The sequence below is a fragment of the Neomonachus schauinslandi genome, chromosome 1 (genome assembly GCF_002201575.2).
Source record: "Neomonachus schauinslandi chromosome 1, ASM220157v2, whole genome shotgun sequence".
In the NCBI taxonomy this organism is placed as follows: Eukaryota; Metazoa; Chordata; class Mammalia; order Carnivora; family Phocidae; genus Neomonachus; species Neomonachus schauinslandi.
This window is the reverse complement of record NC_058403.1, coordinates 143,854,057-143,879,716: the sequence shown is the minus strand read 5'-3', so window position 1 is coordinate 143,879,716 and position 25,660 is coordinate 143,854,057. Positions and strand designations below refer to the sequence as shown.

Sequence of the window (25,660 nt, the reverse complement as noted above, 5' to 3'; positions counted from 1 at the left end):
TTTACAAAATGTGGACAAAGCGATAAACGGTACCCCATGAAATACCACATCAATTCAAAGACCCTTATATATACTTGAATGAATGATTATGTACTTTTCTCTGACATTTGATAAAATTTCCTTTTCTAAAGTCTCTTTGCTTGCTATTTTCCCCATCAGCTGTTTTTTCTAGAGAGTCTGGCAGTTCAATGTCGCTAGACTAGTCGTGGCACCTCAAACATAATTCATGACAGAACTGAGTTACAAAGAACTATAATATCGGTACATCAACACAAGTATCTGTTGTCTGGAGGATTGCCCAAATTATCACAGCTCCACTACCCCCTCCCCCCTTGCTCCTTTAGAAAGGAGAATTGGGTCATTTGATATAAAGCCCAATTTAACTTCATTTGTAAGTATCAAAAAGGGATAGCTTCGAAAGAATAGCTAAGGTCAACAAAGGCATCTGCTAAAGGATTTTGTGGGTAATTTTAAAGGCACGGACTCGTCATGAAGGTTCTATTTTTAAATGCTTATTGTTGAGAACATCAGGTATCAACAGGAAAGCAAATCCTACTGAGCGAGATCAGATCATTGAGACAATGGGTTGTCCAGCCACTGCTCCAAAGCTTCTGACTGAGCCTGCCGAGAGTTCCAGGTCTCTTCCCAACCCTGGAGCAACTTCTGGTCCCATGGGCTTCACAGAGCCTCGATCAGAGGCAGATCCTGGATGATCTGTCATTCTCTGGCTTGTGTGGGGGGCTCACATTGAGGCAAGACCGGGAAATAAAAACAGTCTCTGCTTGTGCCCATGCGGTTCATGCCTCAGGGCTGGATGCAGGCACGTGGGTGTGTGCATGTGTGCGTGTGTGTGTGGACGCAGGTGGACTCCTTGTCGGCATAGACCCATCTCTGCTCAGTGGTTTTGGAACATACAGTGTGCCGATCAGGTAAAATTCCAAAACCAAATATTGCTTCTCATCTTGTTGTTTACAGGGACTGACAGATTTCTTTTATTATCAAAATTACACTTTATGGGGCGCCCGGGTGGCTCAGTTGGTTAAGCGACTGCCTTCGGCTCAGGTCATGATCCTGGAGTCCCGGGATCGAGTCCCAAGTCGGGCTCCCCGCTCGGTGGGGAGTCTGCTTCTCCCTCTGACCCTCTCCCCTCTCATGCTCTCTCTCACTCTCTCTCTCTCCAATAAATAAATCTTGAAAAAAAAAGTTACACTTTATGCCTTCCAAGAAGTTTATGGACTCTTCACATGTGGGAGTGGGTCTGGTTTGATCATCTTGGAAAGCAACAGTCTGGAAGTGCTTAGAGAACTTAGGTGTGCAAATATGTACTGCTAGTCCAGAGTTCCCCACTCCTGGGTATAAGCCTCAGAGAAACTCATTCCTACATCCACAAGGACACGTGAGAACATTCATTGCAGCACCCTATGTGTGAGAGAGGGTGATGGTGTCCGTCACTAGGAGTGTGGAAAAGTAAGCTGTTGAAGAGAGGCAGACCATGGAATTCTTGCATCAGCTAGAATGAATGAATTGAAGACATACACAATAATATGGACAGATCTTGAGAATAAAAGGTTGAATGATTAAACTTTAAAAATAGAGGGAGATTTAAACTAGTGCTATTCCAAGTATGGCCCACAGCCCGGCAGCCTCAGCATCCTCAGGGAACCTGTTATGAATGTAGGCTCTTCAGCCCCACACAGATCTGCAGAATCATGTCTGGGGTGGGGCCAGGAATCTTTGTCTTTCTCCAGGTAATTCTGATGAAGCTAAAGCCAGGTTACCATTTACATGCATTTCGAATGCATACACACATTACACAATTCTCTGGACTTTTTCTAAGGGAGGGTCATGACCAAGGACTACACATTGCACTATATGCTCATAGAGAGAATCCAATAAAATAAAATGAATACAAGAGGGAGGCATGCCTCAGAGAGAAGATGATAGTGAGTGATAAGCTAATACGAGTAATGTAATTTTGTAATTGAGGTTAAAAATATTTGATTCAGAAAAGCCCAACAAACAACTGGAGAAAGAGGGACATCAGAAGCAGAGGGAATCTCTTTTGCCTCAAGTTTTGAGTCTGCTGACTCCTGCGGCCAGCAGAGGGATACGCAGTGAGTCGAGCTGTTTGGGCCTGTGTATGGATAGAAAATCAGTTCTTCCCACTCCTGCTAAGCAAATATTTAAAAAGCATCACTTTGAGGGGATGCCAAATTATGAGCCTGCCCAAAATGTCCACTAATTTTATTCTGGCCCTGAGTGGGTTACCTTGTTTTAAGACACCTATAAAGCAGGTAAGAGGCCAATGCACGTTCTCCAGGAACCATTTAGCCGGCAGATCACGTAGAACCTGGCCAGAAAACCGGGTCTCAGGAGCCCTTGGCCCAACGAAAGAGAAGCTGAAATGACCATAGAATGGCCAGGCTCTCCTGTTTTGTTTTGTTTTGTTTTCTCTTTTGTTTGAGAATCTTCCTTTTAACTGTTGGGAAAAGTAGAGTGGTGGTTTCCTTGGCTGAGTCCTCAAGCATTAAGTAAGGAAGGTGCCAAAGGATCAGAGGCACCTCAGAGGTGTGGTGGTGAATGGGCTGGTACCATCCCGATGAGGGGCCCCAGGAGTTGATGGCAAAGGTCTGCAGGCTGGGAGTGCACATGGCTGGGTTCCCACTGGATTCTGAGAGCAAGAATCATATATGGATATTCAAGGGACTCAGAATAACCAAAACAACCAAAAAGGAAGAACTATGCTAGAGGACTTACACTTCTCTATTTCTAAACACACTCTAAAGCTACAGTAATCCGGACCGTGTTGGTATGGGCATAAGGATAGACATGGGTCAATGACATAGAATTGAGAGTCTAGGGGTGCCTAGCTGGCTCAGTCGGTAGAGCATGCGACTTTTGACTTCAGGGTCATAAGTTGAAGCCCATGGGTGTGGAGCCTACTCAAAAAAATTTTTTTTTAATTAAAAAAAGAAGGAAGGGAGGAAAGAAAAGAAAGGAAAAGAAAAGAAAGAATTGAGAGTCTGGAAAGAAACCCATTTATCTGTGGTCAGTTTGTTTTTGACAAACGTGACAACACCATTCAATGGGACAAGAAGTCTCTTTAATTAATTGTGCTGGGACAGCTGGATAAGCACATGCAAAAAAAATGAAGTAGGCCCTCACCTCATGCCATATACAAAACTGAGCTCAAAATGGATTAAAAACCTCAATATAAAAGCGAAAACTACAAAACTCTTGGAAGAACACATAGGCTTAAATCTTCATGACTCTGGATTAGGCAATAGTTTGTTAGGTATGACACCAAAAGCAGAAGCAAGAAGAGAAAAGGTAGGTAAATAGGGCTTAATCAAAATTTAAAATTTTCGTGCTGCAAGGACGCAATCAAGAAAATGAAAATGAAAAGAAAATCCACTGGATGGCAGAAAATATTTGCAAACCATGGGTTTGACAAGAGACTTGTAACTAGACTATATAAGGAACTCTTACAACTCAATTTTAAAAACACAATCAACTTAAAAATGAGTGAAGTAGGGGGGTGCCTGGGTGGCTCAGCAGGTTAAACATCTGACTCTTGATTTCAGCTCAGATCATGATCAGGGTTGTGGGATCAAGCCCCGTATTGGGCTCCACGCTGGGCATGGAGCGTGCTTAAGATTTTTTCTCTCCCTCTCCCTCTGGGCCCCATCTCTCTAAAAAATTAAAAAACGAGAACGAAGGATCTGAATACACATATCCCTAAGAAGATACACAAATGGCTAATAAGTACATGAAAAGATGTTTACCATCATTAGTCATCAGGAAAATGCAAATCAAAACCTTAATGAGATGCCACTCATATCCACTAGGATGGCTATAATTAAAAAGACGGATAATAACAGGTGTTGGTAAGTATGTGGAAAGTTTGGGACATTTTGTGCACTGTTGGTGGGATTGCAAAATAACATTGCCACTGTGGAAAACAATATGGCAGTTCCTCAAAATGTTAAAGTTACCATATGACCCAGCAATTCCAGTCGTCGGAGTATACCCGAGAGAACTGAAAACACATGTCCACACAAACACCTGAACGTGTATGTTCATAGCAGCTAAAAAGTGGAAATGACCCACATGTCCACGAACTGATGAATGTGGTATAGCTATGCCATGGAATATTATTCAGCCATAAAAAGAAATGAGGTACTGATCCATGCTACATGAATGATCCTTACAAACATTATGCTGAGCGAAATAAGCCAGACACAACAGACCACATATTGTGGGATGCCACGCATATGAGATGTTTAAACAGGCATTTCCATACAGACAGAGAGTAGATATAAGTGGCCTCCAGCAGTTGAGGGCAGGGGAAAATGGGCAGTGACTGCCAATGGGGATAGAATTTCCATATAGGGTGACCAACCTTCCTGGTTTGCCCGGGACCGGGAGATTTCCCTGGGGACGTGGTAGGACTTTCCGTACTCAAGCTGGGACAGTCCCAGGCAGACCAGGGTAAACTGGTCACCCTATTCCATATCTGTAAATGTATGTGTCATATTTGGTTGTCTCTGAGCTGCTTTCTAGCTCACAGATTCTTTGAGATTTTATTTGTGAAAAACAAACAAACAAACACATACTCAAAGACAAAAAACAAGAAAAGCCTGTTTTTCTTTCCCTGTATGGTAGACGATACTCCCTGGGCAAGCTGCGGTCATACCTTAGTCATTCCTAGAGTAACAGCCAGCAGCAGCGTCCCCTGGTTGTGGGAGAAGGCATGGGTACCATGTATCTAAACTCAGTCCCTGACCCCAAACTAATTAAATCAGAACATCTAGGGATGGGACGCAAGCCATGAGTATTTTTTTAAAGACTTTATTTATTTATTTCAGAGAGAGTGAGAGTGAGAGAGATCACAGAGGGAGAGGAAGAGGGAGAAGCAGACTCCCCACTGAGCGAGAGCCTGATGTGGGGCTCGATCCCAGGACCCAGGCTCCCCCATGAGTATTTTTTTTTTTTTTTGAAAGCTGCCCAGGTGATTCAAGTGTGCAGCTCCGTGTGAGAACCAATGGCAATGTGATCTGACAGCTGCCCAGCCCCCTTTCCCTTTACTTCCAACTGGCACCAGCCTCTCCCATGATTGGATCACCAGCTGCTGAGGAATATGAGCTGAGCCAATCAGAGTCACTCTCAGGAATTTGAACGAAGACATTTTGGGGGAAGCTTGAGAAAGGCTGGAGAGGCCATGGTAGGTCACAGGTGGAGGATTGGGGAAGGTTGAGGGAAGAGCAGGGGCCAAAGGAAATTGAGGAAGACCAAGGAAAAGACAGTGAGCCAGACAGGGACCCAGCCAGATACGCAGGTTTGGGGACCAGCTGTGCTAGTCCTGCCCTGCTTCCATCCCAGGGTTTTCCTAATTCTAGTCCATTGCAATGCTATATTGTATTGTCTGTAGACAGCTACAACAATATCTCCATCCTGCAGTCTCTCCTCAGTGTGACCTCACCACTCCCCCCACTGGGAGATGGCTTGCAACTCCTCTCTCCTTGACCTTATGCTGGAGCCAACGGAATGCAGCACAGCTGGGCCCCCTGGGTGACTCAGTCGGTTAAGCAGCTGACTCTTTATTGCAACTCAGGTATGATCTCCGGGCCCTGGGATGGAGCCCCATGTTGGTTTCCGGGCTCAGTGGGGAGTCTGCCTGAGGATTCTCTCTCTCCCTTTCCTGCTGCCCTGCCCAAAATAAATAAATAAATCTTGAAAAATAAATAAAAGAATTCAGTGCAAGTAACACTATGTGACTTTCAGGGCTAGGTCAGAAAAGCCATACAGCTTCCAACCTGTTCTCTTGGGATCTTGACTCAGGGAGGTCTGAGCCGCCATGTAAGAAATCTGACAACCCTGAGACCCAATGTGAGTAGGGCACGTGTGGGCTGTCCAGTCGACAGTCCCAGCTGAAACTAGCCATCCAGCCATCCCCCACCAAGGCACCATATTGGACCCAGACAAAGCCATCCACTGGCTGAGTACCACTGAGTGACCTTAGTCAACACCACGAGAACTGCTCGGCCTGAGTCCTGCCCCCATTGCTGACTCACAGAATCCATGAGATAATAAAATGGTTGTTGCTTAATCAACAAAGTTTGGTGTACTTTGTCACACGGCACCAGTACCTGCAACAGGTACCCTAAGAAAATCTGTATTCCTTGTTATCAAAAGAGCGTGACAAACCCACCCCTCTCTATCTCTCAGGGTCTGTCCCCATTCCTAACTCACCTTAATTTAGTTTTCATCAGGCCCCAAGCCCCCAGCCACCAACCTCCCACTACCAACAGGTGAACTTGAATTGTGGATAGGAATTGCTGATGATTTTCAGTCAGAATCATTCCTAAAAACCCACAGCACTATTAAAAGTAATATGAGAAAATATAAGCAATGTGTTTTTTTTTTTATAAGAGAGAGAAAGCACATGCAAGGGGGTTGGCAAAGGGAGAGAGAGAGAGAATCCCAAGCACAGAGCTGGACACAGGGCTCAATCTCACAACCCTGAGATCATGACCTGAGCCGAAACTGAGTCAGACCAACTGAGTCACCCAGGCACCCTGCAATGTATTCTTTAAATTGTGGTAAAATATACATAACATGAAACTTACCATTTTAACCATTTTTAAGTGTACATTTCAGTGCTATTATGTGCTTTCCTGTTGTTGTACAATCACCACCATCATCCATCTCCAGAACTTTTTCATCCTATAACCCTAAACCCCACATCCATTAAACAACTCTCCATTTTCCCCCCTCAGCCCCTGGCAACCACCATTCTCCTTTTTGTCTCTGACTTTGACTACTCTAGGTACCTCATGTAAGTGAAAACATACAGCATTTGCCCTTTTATGTGTGGCTTATTTCACACAGCACAATGTCTTCAAGGTTCATCCATGTTATGGATGTGTCATAATTTCCTTACTTTTTAAGGCTGAATAATATTCCATTGCATGTATATAGCACTTTTTGTTTATCCATTCATCCATTGATGGACACGTGGGTTGCTTCCATCTTTTGGCTGTTGTGAATCATGCTGCTCTGAACATGGCCGTGCAAATATGTTTGAGTTCCTGCTTTCACTTTATCTGAGAGAGAGAAAGCGAGAGGACAGGCAGAGGAAGAGGGAGAGAGAATCCCAAGCAGACTCCACACTGAGTGCAGAATTCCATATGGGGCTTGATCTCACGACCCTGAAATCATGACCTGAGCTGAAACCAAGAATTCGACGCTTAACCGACTGAGCCACCCAGGCATCCCCTGCTTTCAATTGTTTAGGAAGTGGAATTGTTGGATCCTGTTGTAATTCTGTTTTTACCAAGGAATCACTGTATTGTTTTCAAAAGCAGTTGCACCATTTTACATTCTCAGTAGCCATGCACAAACCCTCCAATTTCTGCATATCATCACGAACATGGGTTGTCGTTTCTTTCTTCCTTTCTTTCCTCTTTCTTCCTTTCTTCTTTTCTTTCTTCCTATCTTGCTTCCTTCCTTCCTTTTCTTTTCTTCTTTCTTTCTTTCTTTTTCTTTTCTTTCTTTCTTTCTAGCCATCCTAATGGATAGAAGGTGGTATTATGGTTTTGATTGCATTTCCCTAATGATCAGTGATGTTGAGCATCTTTTCATAGGCGTATTGACCATTTGTATATTTTCTTTGGAGAAATGTCTATTAAGTCCTTTGGCCACTTTTTGATCAGGTTGTTTGGTTTTTTTGTTATTGAGTTGTAGGTGGTCTTTATAAATTCTGAATATTAGCCCTTATCAGATACATGGTTTGTAAATATTTTCTCCCATTCTGTGGGTTGTCTATGAGGATTTATTAAAAGAGTTGGGGAAGACTTCCTAAGCATGATACCAAAACAGAAGTTATAAAGGAAGTAATTGATGGATTTGACTACACAAAAACATGTGTTGGCTATGATAAAAATACCATAAACCAAATCAAAAGTCAAATGACACAGGAAATTTTTTTGGCAATATCCAGCAATGGATTTTTAATATACTGCAAGTAAAATCCAATCAGCAAAAAATGAACTTCAATAAAGTTAAATAGGGCAAGAGACAGAAATATGGAGTTACGAAAGAACACATGATTTTTTCTGCACATCCTTTATACACTTGTTGCCTCCATTAAGTCCCATGGTTAAGGGACAATAAATACTTTCGACCCTGTCTAATTTCAACCTGCCCACAAATAAATGAACACGCCTGAGCATTTCCTGTAAGTTGCTGACTGCTTAATGCAAACAACTTTATCCCTGACTTTTGCAATGCTGCTGTCTGAAGACTGGCCACAATTTTTGCAGAAATGATAGCCCTGTAAGAAAATTGCTGGTTTTTGGTCATGAACATACCAACTGTAAATTCAATCCCATTGGTAATTTTGTGGTGTTTGGCTTTAATGACCCGTTGTGTTTTTTATTTGATGAGCAAGTCCTTCTGAGTGTCTCACATTTTTTGCAAGTAAACTTCCTTCCTTTTCTAAATGCCATTATCTCTGAGTCTTGACTTCACTGGTAATCAATGAAATGCAAATTAAAATATCAAGATACTGTTCTCACTTATTAAATGGACAAAATTGTCTTTTTTCAAGATATTGCTGAATGCCAGCTAGATGGGCCCACCTGCAGGACTGCATGACAAATATCTTTATTGAGAGCTTTTAAAATATACCCTTGAAACCCTGTAATTCTAGTACTAGCAATTCAACCAATGGATATAATTAAGTTGTATATCCTAAAATAAAAAAAAAGAACACTAAAATGCCATCATCTTACAAATAGTTAAACACATTTTCTAAGAATACTTAATGGCCTGGGAAAATGTTCTTGATTTAATGTAAAATGAGAAAAGTGGGATCATATAGGGCGATGGAAATTTTGATAATAAAACCATATATATGGCATTAAAAATTTTGAGGAAAAAAAAGAAAACATTTTAGTTACCACCCCTTCCCCTTCTTTAATGGAAAAGAAGAAATTATTCTATTTAATAACAGGACACTAAAACTTATTAAGTTCAATTAATTTGGAATTATATGTAATGTTCTGCATTAAGGTCAGTTAAGGTGGGTGGGGCTGGATGTGGTGGCTAGAAATGAAGAAAAGAAGCGGGAGGGAGAAAGAGAGAGAGCATCATGTAGGGGAGGCAGGGGGAAAGACAGAAAGACCTAGAAATTTAGGGAGAATGAACAAATGAAATCATGGGACACTGTTTCCTGTTCTCTCTGTATCTCTGTCTCTGTCTGTCTGTCTCTCTCTCTCATACCCACACCCACACGCACTGTTCAGGCTGTTGTTTGAGAAGGTCTATAACAGAAACCAACTTCTTTAAGTCAGCCCTCTGAACTGACAAGAACACAGACTCTTCTGCAGATACAAGCACCAAAGTGGAAAAAAAAATGGTGTTCACATCAAATCCTTGTCAGTAGAGTGCACACAGGCTGAAATGTGCAAAGGACATCAGAGACTTCTCAGAAGTTGTGGTAGGTTGTTAGGAAGGAAAAACAAATCTTGTTGCAAATTGCTCCATACCCTTCTGTGGAAATCGCCAGTAAATATCATGCACGTGCTCCCACCTCCAGGAAGCAGGAAGATCAGGCTTGGGTTACTGAATTATTTACTCGCATTCTAATTTAAAAGAATGAAACCAGTTTTTTGTTTTTCTTTTTAAATGAGAAGGGCAGGATGGGGGAGTAGGTAGGGACTGGCAGAAAGAAGAGCACAGGCTGCTATTTATAAAGGATGCACACACACGCACGCACACACACTCGGGTGCAGACCTGTAATGCAATCAGAGAGGCAGTGTACCAGCAAATGAAGCAAAAGTCTTTAGCAAAGATCAAAACACGAGTAATTGCCGTCGGCAGGCCCCAGGTCTCACACCACTGGGCAGGTTTTGCTGGCTTCTGTGGATCCAGAACTGGCCCCGTGGAAAGAACTTTGAAATGCTGGGTCAGACAAGGTCTGTCCTCTCGGAGACTGAGACGCATACCGTGAATGGCCTAGGTTCGAGAACTCTCTACTGGATTAAAAACCAAACCATGAGAGACTATGGACTCCGAGAAACAAACTGAGGGTTCCAGAGGGGAGGGAGTGGGAGGATGGGTTAGCCCGGTGATGGTATTAAAGAGGGCACGTACTGCACGGAGCACTGGGTGTTATATGCAAACAATGAATCAGGGAACACTACATCAAAAAAATAAAAATAAAAAAAAAAACCTCCAAGGAGTTTGCTGCAATAATAGGGCAATGTGCTGGAGTTGGAATTAGGAAAAGTATCACAAACACAGCAGATGCAACACTTGGCATCTGGAAAAGAAAGCAGGGTTCCTTGGCCCGGTATGAGAGAGTGGATGAAGTGAACGGCTTAGCAGTTCAGCTACCCGTGTAGAGAACCCGAGAAGCTATTTGAACCTGTAGGCGCCCTGCTTGGTGTGGATTTCAGGAACCTCGGGGCCTTTGATTCCTGCAGGCACTCCTTTCGGTAAGTGAAGGTGGCGTAGCGCTGAGGAGGCTGACGAGAGTGTAGACAGAAAATTCAGAGGACCTTGCACATGTGTCTGGGACTCGGATAATGGCAGGATGTACAGGACAAACATACCTTCCTTCCCCTCCCTCCTGTTTCCTTTAACTGGGAAAAGTGGCCTCGGCCACAGGGCTGGGACATCGCTATGACGTTAGGTGACAGAGGTAGGACAGGATTATAAATGGCCAGGAGGTAAACAAACCCCCCAGCGAGGCGGTGAAACCTTCCATGGAAAGGCAAGCTGGAGACTGTATCGCTCACTCTGCCGGTGAGACGCACGTCGTGGCTGTCGCCATGAGATCCCCATGACATGGCAGGGACAGAGACACACATTAGGCAGCCAGCGCGTGGAGGCAAATCCCCAGGGAGAGGAGCGGGGGTGCGGGGTGGGGGGGGTCTGCTTGTTGCTTGTGGCTTCCTTAGCAAAGATAAAATTGGGACTGGGTTTATTTAAAAAGAGAGAAATCCGGGTGTCTACCCAAGATGTTTGTTCTTCCTGGATTTAATCTGTTGGCAGGAGCAAGGGAGGCGCCATTATTGGGTAAACGCTGCTTAAAGGAGTCGCCGTTCCTTGCAGAGCAAGTTTGTAAACTGGACACTGAAAACGAACTAAGAAATACTAGTGCGTCCTTGGCAGCGTGCCCTTCGCAGGGGCTTCAGCTGTGTTTTCTTTGAAACACAGACCATCTTTGTCAACAGAGCTCTGAACACCCGCTCAGAGAGGGAGGTCAGAGGGCAGAAGGTGGAGCTGGCCGTCACACCCCAATTCCTTAGAAGAGGGACATGGGGATCCTTCCCGGAGAGCCATCTGGTCAGTTTTGCTAAACAGAATTGCCCGGGTGCCTGTGTGGCTCAGGCTAAGCGTCTGCCTTTGGCTCAGGTCATGATCCCAGGGTCCTGGGCTCGAGCCCCTCATCAGGCTCCCTGCTCAGTGGGGAGTCTGCTTCTCCCTCTCCCTCTGCCCCTCCCCACTGTTCATGCTTTCTCTCTCTCTCTCAAATAAATAAATAAAATCTTTAAAAAAAAATAAACAGAATTGCCATCTTGATGGCTTAAAGCATGTAGCATGAATATTCCTAAATTCAAGTGATCTACAGAAAAAAGTTGGGATTGCTCCTAAAAGGTATATGTAGTCAGGGCTTCTCAGGCCTGGCTGCTCAGTGGAATCAGCCTGGGAGTTGGGACCCACTCTACACCAGTGAAATCTGAACCTCTGAAAAGTGGGCAGGTCACTGGCATTGGTCTAAAAGCCTCCTAGGTGGTTTCACCATGGACGCAGGGGAAGACATGGTGGTGTAGAGCAGCTCTTCTCAAACTTGAGTGGGCAAAGGAGTCACCTGGGGATCTCCCTAAACTTCAGTTTCATTCAGGCAGGTCTGGGAAGGGCTGGATTCCTACTAAGCTTCAGGTGAGCGATGCTGTCATCCAGGGTCCACACTTAGGATAACTAGGGTCTCTAGAACTTCTCTCGATGGGTATTGGACCAAGGATTCTCACCAGTAAAACACAATTCAAAGTCAGTGATAAGTTTTTTTGCCATTTTGGTCAAAAAAACTTTTCCTTTAAGGAGGGCACGTGTGATGAGCACTGGGTGTTATACACAACTAATGAATCATTGAACATTATATCAAAAGCTAATGATGCACTGTATGTTGGCTAATTGAATTTAAAAATAAAAGAAACAACCACTTTTCTTGTAATGTGTGGGAGGAGGATGGGGGTAAGCAATCAGATCAGATACGCAGAAATCAGAAGAACAATTTTCGTATTCAGTTATGTTTTTCAGTAGACATTACTTCAACTGATGAATCAGTACAAATGTGTTTTGGAATATTATTTGGCCATAAAAAGAAATGAAGTTCTGATACATTCTACAACATGGATCTTGAAAATACTATGCTAACTGAAAGAAGCCGGTTATAAAAGGCCACGTATTATATATATTCTATTTCTAGGAAATGCCCAGAATTGGCATTTTTACAGAGACAGAAAGTAGATTAGTGGTGGCTTAGGGCTGAAGAGATGGGGAAATAAGGGCACGGGGTTCTTTCTGAGGTCACGAAAATGTTCCAAAACTGACTACTGAAAAAGCATTGAATTATACAATTTAGATGCGTGAATTGTATGGTATGTGAACTATCCCTCAGTCAAGTTCTTAAGTAATTACTGAGATAAGATCTTTGCAGTTCATATAAGCAATGAAACATATAAAGAATATCTGATATTCTTTATATATTATATATGCAATATCATTATATTCTTGATATACTATCTTAATGTTATAAAGGTCTATATTATGTATAGAATTTATAACATATAAAGATTATATAAAAACTTGTAGGAGCAAGTCTATTAAAAAAAAAAAAAAGGCAAACAACCCAACAGGAAAATAGAGGATATGTACAGATCATTCACAAAAGAGGAAACCGGAAGGGACAATATACACACGGAAAGAGGCTCCATCTCTTTGGAAATCAGGGAAACACACATTAAAATAGTAACCAGATACCATTTCAGACCCATCAGATTGGCAAAGAAACTACAAACATTAGTATGACAATGCTGATGCTAAATGCGGAGCTGTGAGCATTCTCGTGGATTGCCGGCTGGAGAATAGATTGGTTCAAAATATTCGGAAACCAATTTAACCACATTTCAGCAAATTTGAAGTGTGTATACCCCATGACTTATGAGCATATGCATTTGAGAAAGTCACACCAATGTATACAGGAGGCGTGCATAGGAACATTTTCTCATTGTTTTCTGTATTAGGAAAAAACTCCAAATGACCCACCTGCCATTAGTAGGGAAATGGAGAACTCTAGTGGGATTTTATTCATATAACAGAAAATTAGACCGCAGTTAAAAATAAATGAATTTGAGCTATTTTGTGTAATAAAAATATTTAAAATATGATTCATATTATCTCCCAGAAATGAGCCTGAAGAGAGCCAAGGTCCAGGAGAAAGTCAATTTTACAAGTAAGTATATTGCTTGGACCTGGCACCCTTCTGCCGCATTGCGTTGGTAAAGCAAGTCACAAGGCCAAGTGCTGATTCAAGAGAAGGGGAGATAGACGCCATCTGTAGAGCCTCGTGGCTACGGGCAGGGATTCAGGGAGGCTTGCAGAACTGGGGCCATGATGGCAATCTATACATCACCATGATCTTGTGCTATGCTGTCAACATTATTGTCAGACAGAAACCAACGGGAACGGAGCGCCCCCTAGACATCAGCTCTGGGCTGGATACCGGATGCACTTCAAGTATCCACAGAACCTTCTGGCTCAGGGGGATATTATCTAATTGAGGAGACAGAAAACATACACAAAAAGATCAGTAACATTCAACCTAAGGAGAGAGTTGACCTATGCATTGAGGAAAGAGTAGGACTCAGGGGCCAGTGGAGTAGGGGATGCTCTGGGAAGGAGAGGAGGCTGGAGGAAATGGTGGTGGTAGCCACGCCTCTTGCCTTTGTAAAGCAGATTTAATGCCACGTGCCCTGAAAGGAAATAAGTTATGAGAAAGTGCCTGGCACATAGTAGCTTCTGGATAAATGTTAACAGCATCTAGAAATTTAGCTCCAGCCCTGATCTCCCTCCACAGTGCTCTCACTCTCTCAGCTCCTACCATACTATCTGTTTGTCCCTTACTCACTCGGCCCTCTGCCATCGCAGGACCTTGGCACATGCTGTTCCCTTTACTTAGAACACTTCTCCCTCCCTTCTTCAATTCTACTGCATCCTGACCTATGGTTTAAGGGTCACCTCCTCAGGAAAGCCTTCCCTGACTTGCCAGGGAAAGCCAATGCCCTACTGACAAGCTCCCTTAGGGCATTATGTGCCCTCAGTAAGTGTGTGCTGATTCAGTGATGTGGGCTGAACAACCCTTGTGCATACTGCCCTCAAGTGAATCCTCTGGGCGTTGGCAACAATTCATTTTAAATGGACTCCCAATGGCTTTCACACTTTAACTGGCTGTAGAATCAAATGCGAATAGGACCCAAGGCGCACATGAAAAGGTGCTCCATGTACCTAATCACTGGGGAAATGCAAATCAGAACCATAGTGAGATAGCACCTCTCACGTACTAGCGTGGCTCTTATAAAAGAGAAGAGAAATGTTGGCGAGGTTGCGAAGGAAAGGGAACCCTTGTGCCCTGTTGCTGCGAAGGTAGGGCTGCTGTGGGAGACAGCATGGAGGGGCCTCAAAAAATTAAAAATAGAACTGCCGTAGGATCCAGCAATCCCACTTCTTGGCATACACTGAAGGAAATGTAATCTGTATCCTGAAGAGACACCTGCACCGCCATGTTCATTGCAGCATATCCACAATAGTGAAGATACGGAAACAAGCTGAATGTCTGTTAGTAGACGAATGGATAAGAAGATGTGGTGTAGGGCGCCTGGGTGGCTCAGTTGGTTAAGCGACTGCCTTCGGCTCAGGTCATGATCCTGGAGTCCGTGGATGGAGTCCCACATCGGGCTCCCTGCTCGGCGGGGAGCCTGCTTCTCCCTCTGACCCTCCTCCCTCTCGTGTGCTCTCTCTCATTCTCTCTCAAATAAATAAATGAAATCTTTAAAAAAAAAAAAAAGAAGATGTGGTGTATACACACACACACACACACACACAACTGAATATTACTCAGTCATGACAAGAAGGAAATCTTGCCACTTGCAACAACATGGATGAACCTGGAGGACACTACGCCAAGTGAAATCAGCCGAACAGAAAGGCAAATACTATATGATCTCACTTGTACGTGGAATCCGGAAAAGTCGAATTCACAGAAGCAGACAACGTGGTGGTTGTCAGGGACTGGGGGCAGGGGGAAATGGGGATATGTTGGTCAAAACGTACAAACGTTCAGTAATAAGATGATTAAGTTCGGGGGACTATAGTTAATAATACTGTATTGTATGGCTGAAATTTGCTATGAGAGTAGATCTTACGTTTTTTCATCGCCACTACTGCAGTAAAAAGGTAACGGTATGAAGTAATGAATAAGCTAACTAGCTTGATTGTGGTAATCATTTCACAATGTATATGTAAATAAAATCATCACGTTTGCACCCTAAATATATACAGTCATTGTCAATTATACCACAATAAAGCTAGAAAGAAAACAAGAATGGGTCCCTGAATGAGTAAATCCTGAGGAACAGGGTGCGAGATTTATAAATTCCTTGAAGAAATGAAATGTGAACTTCTGTCCAGGCCTTCCCCTGGACACTTTAGTTTTATCTTATTTAAAATAGCTGCTGGGGCACCTGGGTGGCTCAGTTGGTTAAGTGTCTGCCTACGGCTGGGCTCATGATCCCAAGGTCCTGCAATTGAGCCCCATGTTGGGCTCCCTGCTCAGTGGGGAGCCTGCTTCTCCCTCTCCCACTCCCCCTGCTTGTGCTCATTCTCTCTTTCTGTCAAATAAATAAATAAAATATTTTTTTAAAAATTAAAAAAATAAAATAGCTGCTCTGGGCGCTGGATTTCCCTTCCCTCCGGACCTCACAGATACGTCCTCCTTCACTCCACTCTTTGTAAGTGCCTCACCCAGACAACACCTCTGCTCCTCATTCCCTTTTGATCTGTAGTCCAGAATGTTCTCTCGCCTCCAGACATCTCCCTCCAGAAGGCCCTAAGCAATTCAAAACAAATATGGATTTGTCTTTTTCTCTGCAGATTCTTTCCCTCTTGAAGTTCCTCAGTGTGTTTAGGGAACTGTGAGGAGCAAAATACATATTTTCTGACTTCTCAAAAAACCTGACACTATTGATAGATAAGAAAACTGAAGCCCAGGGAAGTGAAGTAACTTGCCCAAAGTCACACAAGTCCAGAAATTGAATACCCAGCTGACTCCAAAGTCTTGAAACTAGATGTGGACTCATTTTATGGGGCCTGCGGCTTTCACAACTTGGAGGCAGGAGGTGAGCTCTCTTTGAGAAAAAGAACACAAATTTAAGAAAACCAAGGTACAGGGCCATAGAAGGGACTTGCACAAGGAAGCGTCCTTGAAGCTTGAATTTCATTAGCTTCCTGAAAAAACGGTCTCTAACTGAAAATTATACCATCTCTAGAGAAAATGGACAGGCAAACCAGAGGGAAGCTCAGGAGGCAGAGGTTTTTTCTTTCATTATATACCACCCTCCTTGCTGAAACTTCTTTAAAGCATGGAAGATCGGTTCTTTAGAAGTGTTTCCCCCAGTATGCTCCTGGGGTCTTTCCTGAAAACAAAAAGCAGGAAGCAGATAGTTTTGCTTGTGTAGGAATGTCAGTGTCAGATCGCGAGGGAGAAGAAGACAGGAGTTATGAAAAGACAGATATGAGTGCGTGTCCAACATCGTGGAAGGGAAAGAGATCCAGAAGCAAAAAAAAAAAAAAAAAAAAATCCAATCGGACGGATGTGTGAGTGGATACAGGCTAGGGTGTAAGTAAAACAGCCGTGCATAAAAATTTGTGGTCGGTTTTGAGTTAAAAAGTCAAAATCAAACATAGACACTGGACACTGCCTAGCACAGACTCAGCTGAGTTCCTAAGAAATGCATGGCCTTCTAAACACTTGACCAAGAATCACAGGAACAGGGAGGATGCCATTTTTTGCATGCTGCCAATAGCCTAAGGCGAAGGCCTTCCCAAAGAGTGACCTCTAGTGGACAAGAGTGTCATAGTTCACTGGAACCCAGAATTTTCTCAAAGGAGCATCTTAACTACCCTTTCAGCTGTTTTTGTGTGTGTGTGTGTTTTTTTACAAGATCCTTCTGGGGTTTGACTTAAACAGTGAATGTGTGGTGTTTAAAAATTTTATTAATGTTTCTTGTTTCAACCTTCCTTGTAAATGGCTAACTGAATGACCCATTCTATGCCTATATAAACCCTTGGCACCACCAGCTATTACAACTGTTAGTTAAGACGGCTACTTGAACAAAGTTGTTTGGAACAAGAAAATTTTACTTTTTCCTGTGCAACAGGGAGGAGAGACTCTAAATTCTTGATGAATACAAAATTGCACATTTTTTGGATGTATTGGTTCACTTCAGGTCTCTATTACAAAGGAATCCCTAATAGTAGATTATAGTAGTAATTAGGAAAGAAAGTGAGGTCAGAGGCATGAATTGAAGTCATCCTTTTGAAGGTTAATTTGACAGCGTCTGTTAAAATATCAAACACACGGACCTCTGAGCCAACAGTTCCACATCTAGGACGTTACCCTTTAGATTTACTCATATAAGTGAGCAGAGAACCATGTGAAAGGCTATTTACTGCAGCAATTATTGTAATAAGAGAAATGGAAAAAACAACTTAAATATTCATCTGTAATAAATTATGGAATAGTCATAAATAAAATATGATGCAGATATTTAAAGGATATGGGAGATTCATATGCTTCAATATTAAGACTATAAAAGAAGGTTTGTTTGTTTTTTAAGATTTTATTTATTTGACAGAGATAGAGAGACAGCGAGAGAGGGAACACAAGCAGGGGGAGTAGGAGAGGCAGAAGCAGGCCTCCCGCGGAGCAGGGAGCCCGATGCGGTGCTCGATCCCAGGACCCTGGGATGATGACCTGAGCCGAAGGCAGACGCTTAACGACTGAGCCACTCAGCCCCTGTAAAAGAAGGTTTTAGGGGTGTCCGGCTGGCTCGGTGGGTAGAGCCTCTGTCTCCTGATCTCAGGGTTGTAAGTTCAAGCCCCACATTAGGTGAAGAGATCACTTAAAAATAAAGTCTTTAAAAAAAAAAAAGAAAGTTTTAGAACAGTATTTTAAAATCTTATACATGCATGAACCTAGGACATGTTTGCAAATTGGCAGAAAGAGTTGTTTGATTTTGCTTAACTACAAACGGCCATTCTTCCAAGGAGGTAGTGTAGCCCATAAATTAGGAACACAAACTCTTAAGTCAGAGTTCAAATCCTGCCTTTATCAATGATGATCTCTGTGATTTTGCCAGGTTCCTTGGCCTCTTTGTATCTCAGTGTCCTCCTCCGTATCAGGGGATGATAAATTTTGAGGATTAAATAAATTCATATATACAAATATAGGTTCACGCCTGTGAACCTATAATTATTTCAAAAAAGAAAGTTTTTAAAAATGCAGTTTAAAACAAGCAACCTCGGGGCGCCTGGGTGGCTCAGTTGGTTAAGCGACTGCCTTCAGCTCAGGTCATGATCCTGGAGTCCCTGGATCGAGTCCCGCATCGGGCTCCCTGCTCGGCGGGGAGTCTGCTTCTCCCTCTCCCACTCCCCCTGCTTGTGTTCCCTCTCTCGCTGTGTCTTTCTCTGTCAAATAAATAAATAAAATCTTTCAAAAAATAAAAATAAAAAAAAAAATAAAACAAGCAACCTATAAGAAAGACTGTCAAGGGGCGCCTGGGTGGCTCAGTCGGTTAAGCATCTGCCTTCAGCTCAGGTCATGATCCCAGGGTCCCGGGATCCCGGGGCTCCCTGCTCAGTGGGGAGTCTGCTTCTCCCTCTCCCTCCGCCCAACCCCCCCCCACTCCTGCTCTCTCTCGCTGTCTCTCTCAAATAAATAAAATCTTAAAAAAAAAAAGATTGTCAAGACAGAATGTTATGTGAAAAAAAGCAAGATGCAGAACAATGTCTCTAGTAAGTGCTATTTTGTGTAGAAAAATGGAAAAGGGAATAAGAATATAGATTTATGTAAAATGAAATTGGAGGGGCACCTGGCTGGCTCCGTTGGGAGAGCGTGCTACTCTTGATTTCGAGGTTGTGGGTTCGAGCCCCACACTGGGCGTAGAGATTACTTAAAAATAAAATCTTTTAGGGCGCCTGAGTGGCTCAGTTGGTTAAGCGACTGCCTTCGGCTCAGGTCATGATCCTGGAGTCCCGGAATCGAGTCCCGCATCGGGCTCCCTGCTCAGCGGGGAGTCTGCTTCTCCCTCTGGCCCTCCCCCTCTCATGTGCTCTCTCTCTCTCTCAAATAAATAAATAAAATCTTTAAAAAAAAATAAAATCTTTAAAATAAATAAAATTAAATTCTAGAAGGGTACATTAGAAACTAATAACAGTGGCTAGTTGGGAAATGGACAATAGACTTTATTTTTGAACAAGTGACTGGGATAGCCATTCAAGAATATTTACAAATAAATAAGAACAGGACACTCTAGTGTTAAAGAAGCACATGTTATAAATCCTGGAACTTGCTGGTATTAATTCTGGAGAAAGAGGGACAGTTATATACACAAAGTCCTGAGGAGAGGAACAGACAGACATAGCCACAGGCTTACCCACCCACGTTCCTACACGGCCTCTTGGTCCAAACAGAAGATGCCCAAATGGATACTAACCACGATGCTCTAATGACCAATGGATAAATCCTCCCAAATCTCTTGATATTTCCGCAAGCCCCAGCCCTTAATCCCTCAAACATCTTTTTAGCAACATGTTAGGGTAAGTTATGCCAGTTGCTGTTAACAATAGCTCCTGAGTCTCAGGGGTGTAACACAACAGTGAGTTTTTATTTTTGTACCTATTACAATACAATGTGGACCAAGGGTGGGGCGATGTTCTCCACATAGTCATGTAGGGATCCAGGCTCAAAGAGGCTCTACTCTGTTCAACAGATAGCTTCCAAGTCATCCTGGAAATTGAAATCCAATCAGCATACCCAAGAACAAAGAATCAAACAAATGGCATTTCTTTCCTATGCCATTGGCCAGAACTCAGTCACCTAACTGTTGGGCTGCTGAGAAATATAATTTAACTGTGTATCTCACAAAAAATTAATTTGGTGAACATGTAGAATTGTCTCTGTCACAGCAGCTATTAATATGATCATGTGGGTTTTCTCCTTTAATGTTAATGAGATTTCCTGCTTTTCACTGACCTTTACAAGTTATCCTGTGAGCTAGACTGCATGATAGCATTCCCACTTGCCCCACTACTATACCTCCCATCCAAACCAAAGGGGGAGCAGCAGTGGGAGAGGGAGAAGCAGACTCCCCATTGATCAGGGAGCCTGATGCAGGGCTCCATCCCAGGACCCTGGGATCATGACCTGAGCCGAAGGCAGACGCTTAACTGACTGAGCCACCCAGGCATCCCTGGAGTAATGAATTTGAAATCCACAAGGTAACAGGGCTTGCTTCAGTTACTTAAGTCACTTATTTTTTTTAAAAGATTTATTTATTTGAAAGAGAGAGAGAGAGCATGAGCGGGGGAAGGCGCAGAGAGAGGGAGACAAGCAGACTCTCCAGGATCCCAAGATCATGACCTGAGCCGAAATCAAGAGTCAGCCACTCAACAGGCTGAGCCACCCAGGCGCCCCAAGGGTGCATTTATCTTTTCAGATTAGTGTTTTCATTTTGGGGTGAATACCCAGTAGGGGAATTACTGGAATATATGGTAACTCTAATTTTAGTATTTTGAGCAAACTCCATAGTCCTTAAAAGCCATTCACAGTGACTATATCAGTTTACGTTCCCACCAACAGTGCATGAGGATTCCCTTTTCTCTGCACCCTGGCCAACCCTTGTTATTCTGTAATTATTTTCTAATTTTTGAAGGGCATGTTCAGTGGGACCTTATTTATGAGGCCTGTGCAGCTTGGATCCAGAGTGGATTTCTGCAGTGATTTTGTGTTTGCTTCTGCCTCTTCTTTACTGGCATTACTAGCCTATATTCTCTCTTTTTTTTTTTTTTTGCTTTTTGCTTGTGATCTGGATATCAAAATTCGAACCCAAAACCTGTTTGTGGTGTTGGACTCATGATTACAAGTTTTCAGCAGAGACCTTTCTCTCCACCTGGAACCCCTTCCTTGGTTGTGCCTATCCATGGGTTTTCTTAGCCCATTTCTTCCCCTGACAGTGTAGCTCTTGGAAGGCTCTAGTTCTAGCGTTAAGCTTTACAACCCAAACCCTCAGACAATGGAGAGTACTCCCACTCCCTCTCTTGGAAGCAATAGAGCCACCCCACGACTTTACTGCTCTGGCTGTCAGTCCCCAATTATTTCAGCCTCCTGGGATTTCCCTCACATTCTTGTGAGATCAGCCCTGCATATAAAAGGGACTCTGGTTATATCTTCCTAGCTTTTCTAGGTATTTGAGGTGGTGGTGGTGTGGATTTCAAATTCCTTACTCCAGGGGCGCCTGGGTGGCTCAGTCAGTTAAGCTTCTGCCTTCGGCTCAGGTCATGATCCCAGGGTCCTGGGATCGAGCCCCACATCGGGCTCCCTGCTCAGTGGGGAGTCTGCTTCTCCCTCTCCCACTGCTGCCCCCCCTGCTTGTGCTCTCTCTCAATCTCTCTCCAGCAAATAAATAAAATCTTTAAAAGTTAATTAAAATTTATTACTGCACTGTGTGGCTGGAACTGGAAGGCCTCCATCCTACAATTATGATTGTATAAAAATATCACCAAACCACGGGAAGGAATGCAAATGGAAATAGTGTGTCTGAGGAGTGGGATTAGAGAGGAAACTCTTCTTTTAAAAAATTACCTTTCTGGGACGCCTGGGTGGCTCAGTTGCTTAAGCGACTGCCTTCAGCTCAGGTCATGATCCTGGAGTCCCAGGATCGAGTCCCGCATCGGGCTCCCTGCTCGGCAGGGAGTCTGCTTCTCCCTCTGACCCTCGCCCCTCTCATGGGCTCTCTCTCATTCTCTCTCTCTCTCTCAAATAAATAAATAAAATCTTTAAAAATAAATAAATAAATCGGGCACCTGGGTGGCTCAGTTGGTTAAGCGACTGCCTTCGGCTCAGGTCATGATCCTGGAGTCGCAGGATCGAGTCCCGCATCGGGCTACCTGCTCAGCAGGGAGTCTGCTTCTCCCTCTCCCGCTCCCCCCTCTTGTGCTCTTTCTCTCTCTCACTCTCTCTCTCAAATAAATAAATAAAATCTTAAAAAAAAAATAAATAAATAAAATAAAAAATAAAAAATTACCTTTCTATTATTGTTAATGCAACACAATTCAGGGAAAAAAGAGCTGACCCAGATAAATAAAACTTTTTTTTTTTTTTGGGGGGGGGGGAGAACCCTATCAGGGATCAGATAAATAAAACTCTTAACTAAGCTGATTATTGAAAAAAGGACCAGCAGCACAGGTTTGGGGCATTAAATGTTTATTAAATCAAGCTTTTAAATTATATCCACCTATAGTCTGTAAACAGATACAGTATACATGTTAAGTAAAAGGCTCTTAGATTAGAAGTGGTGGAAAAATGAAAGATCCGTTCGTACACGGGCACCTCATCACTCCGTGGGCTGATGCCATGGGGCCAGGTTTTAGTTGACAGTTGAATGAAAAACCAGAAGGAGTCTAGCTCGACTCCACCTGCTAGGATGGATTTCAAGACAGATATTTGTTCCACATTATAGTAGGCTAGATTATAGCAAGGCAACAGTGAAGTTTTTACATTCACAGATTGGCTGAACTAGTACAAATTAAGCTTTTTCCTCTAGATGTCTCCCTCCCTATTACCATGATTAGTAAGGAATGAGAATTAAAATTAAATGATGGACCACAGGTGGTTACAAAAATAGATAACTTGTAGAGTAATAAATATCTACAGTCAGCAGATCACAAACTTAACAAAATTTGCCTTTTTCCATTAATGTGCAGGATATCAGAAGTTATGTTCAAGAGGTACAGTCAGTGGACTTCAGATTGGCAAGAGAACACTCATAAAGAAAAAGCAAGTACAAAACCCAGAGTAGGAAGCTGAATGCAGATGAGAATATACATAAAACAAAATCCTAATTCCTCACATCTAATCATCCTACTTAACAGACACCACAACTAGCTTACAGCCCTTTATTAAGTATCTTAAAAAGTAACACTTTGTTATCTATGTACAAATTTTTAAAAAGATCATGAGACAAGCAAAAATTGATTAACTTAACAGTGGCACAAAAAATCAAAGACACTTGTAGATTTTGTGTGCTTTCATAGACTTCTGTGTATGAGGATTTAAAATGCACCCCCTCCAGAATGTTTTGGATTGAGTTTTTAAAATTCAACCCAAAAATCTATTCTACAATCATTTCAGATATAGAAGGAAAACAAGTCCCAAACTGGAAAATTAAAAAACAAAAGTCAAAAATCTCACAATGTGACTGAAAATCCATGAATATATAAGTGACATTCAGACCTTTCTTTAACACTTAACAAGTGCTATGTAAGGTAACTATAATGCTATCCTGAAATCAATCCCATTTAAGAAGATACAGTAATCCCCATTCTAATTCTAGAATTAAAAGCACTTATTCGACATAATGTGCGTTTCAGCGAGGTTGACATCTACTTGGTTGTACTTGACAGTGTCACCTTAAAGCTTCATCCAAGATTCATTGCAGGCCTGAACTGTAGAAGTTCAGAGCTAACGATACCACAGGTAGGTAGTTATTCATCCTAACTTCTGCAGGGAGTAAAGGGTATACTTGAGCTGTCCTCAGGTCACCATGGCCTAGGACAGTGATCCCTTGAAAATTCGGCAAGATCCTCTGCCAAAAAAAATCTTCATAGTCTAAGCTGTTTGGAACTTGCTGGATTAGATAAGTTCTACTGACATACTAACATACATTCTTTGCCTTCAAGAGAGGTGTGCAGAGGCAGCTTTTCCCAAATGCACTTGACCTTGCCAGAGAACTCCCCAAATAACCATGGGATCCCAGGACACTCCTGTCCTATGGAACATGGTTTGAGAAATGCCAATCCGAGTAGAATTTCTAAAGTAGTGGTTCTCAAATTGTAGTGAGCATCAGAAACACATGGAAGGCATATTCAAGTATAGATACCTTACCCCACTTCAGAGGTCTGGGGTGGGACCTGGAAGCCTGCATTTCTAAGAGACTCTAAGTGGAGCTGATGGAGTGAGGACCACACTCTGAGTGGCATCCACCTAGACGGGACCCACACAAACCTCAGCTGCAGGAAGCCCTGTTAGTCTCAGGAAAGGCTGCGCATGGCATCTGTCACAACCAACCATCACCGGGATCAGCCCAGTGATGCCTGAGGTCTGGGCACCTTGATGGGGTGGAGGAAGACTGGACTTGACTCCCAGCTCTGCCCCTACTCGCCAGGTGACCAGGCACTGGGACTGCCACTCAAAGGAGGAGTAACAGGAGTCCCATCTCAGTGGATCTGTGAGGCTTAGAGGAAATGTTTGCACAAAAGGACTACCCAACAAAAAGCATCATACAAGTGTATTCATCACTAGAATGTGTCAGTCACAGCAGGAAAATCCCAGATGCATTTTCTGTCTTCCACCACTGCTGAACCTTTATGAAAGCACACTCTGGCAGCTAATGAAGAGAAAAGAGGCTAAAAATACAGAAAACTGCAAAGAGGAAGATACATAAGTGGATCACCTAATTAAAAATCTCTAATTGTTAAAAAAAAGACCAACCCACAATCAAAGTAGATAATTATGCTGGCTTTGAGATAGAGTTTAAGTTACAGTATGTTGATCTTTGAACACACTCACTCGTCCGTTCTACCATGTTAATGCTGGTTCAGTTTTAACATCAAGAGAATGAGAAAAAAAAAATCCCTTCACTCAAATGCATATGGATTCGATGTAAAAAATTTAGCTGAGATCATTCCCATCTTCTAAGCTACCACGGTGGGAAAATTTCAAAAGTAATTTTTAAAAAGGACCTTTAATTTTGGTTCATAGAAACATCCACAGCATGAGAAATGAACAGACTCACACATTCACACGTGTCTATTTGTTGCCCACCACATCTTAGCCAGTGAATTGTGTCTCGCAATTCAGAAATGAATTGGTAAAAATGCATCCGCACCCATGACAGGATTATGGTCAAGCGAACATCATGTTGCCCAGTCCCAGTTTCCATTTGAATGAAAAAGACTGATCAGAAAGGCAGCACGTTCCCCGACACGCTGCACCATCCACTTTATACGTGCTCTGGGTGGCTCTGGAGACAAGACAACATCTCTTGAACGGGTTTGCCTTCATAGCAGATCTGATACACTGCCGTAAACAACGGGAACCTGGTTGGGAGGAAATGTGTAAAAAGACAAGTTGAGCCATCTGGTTTACCTCACAGAACAAATGAGTCTTCCTCTCCTGCCTAACAGATTGCAGATGGATGTGCTACTTTGGACAACAACAAAGTGACTGCCTTCTATATTCCTCTATTATTT

At 42.9% G+C, this 25,660-nt stretch overlaps 1 protein-coding gene across 1 annotated transcript in view; it reads right to left on the bottom strand.

The window, feature by feature from the left end:
* Positions 1–22,554: 22,554 nt before the first annotated feature.
* The window catches only part of GPD1L (glycerol-3-phosphate dehydrogenase 1 like), a 66,125-nt gene continuing 63,019 nt past the window's right edge, over positions 22,555–25,660 (bottom strand). The window contains exon 8 of the mRNA XM_021678836.1: positions 22,555–25,507. Within this exon, the coding sequence (XP_021534511.1) occupies positions 25,411–25,507 (97 nt within the window). The 3' untranslated portion in view covers positions 22,555–25,410. The remainder of the gene's footprint in view (positions 25,508–25,660) is intronic.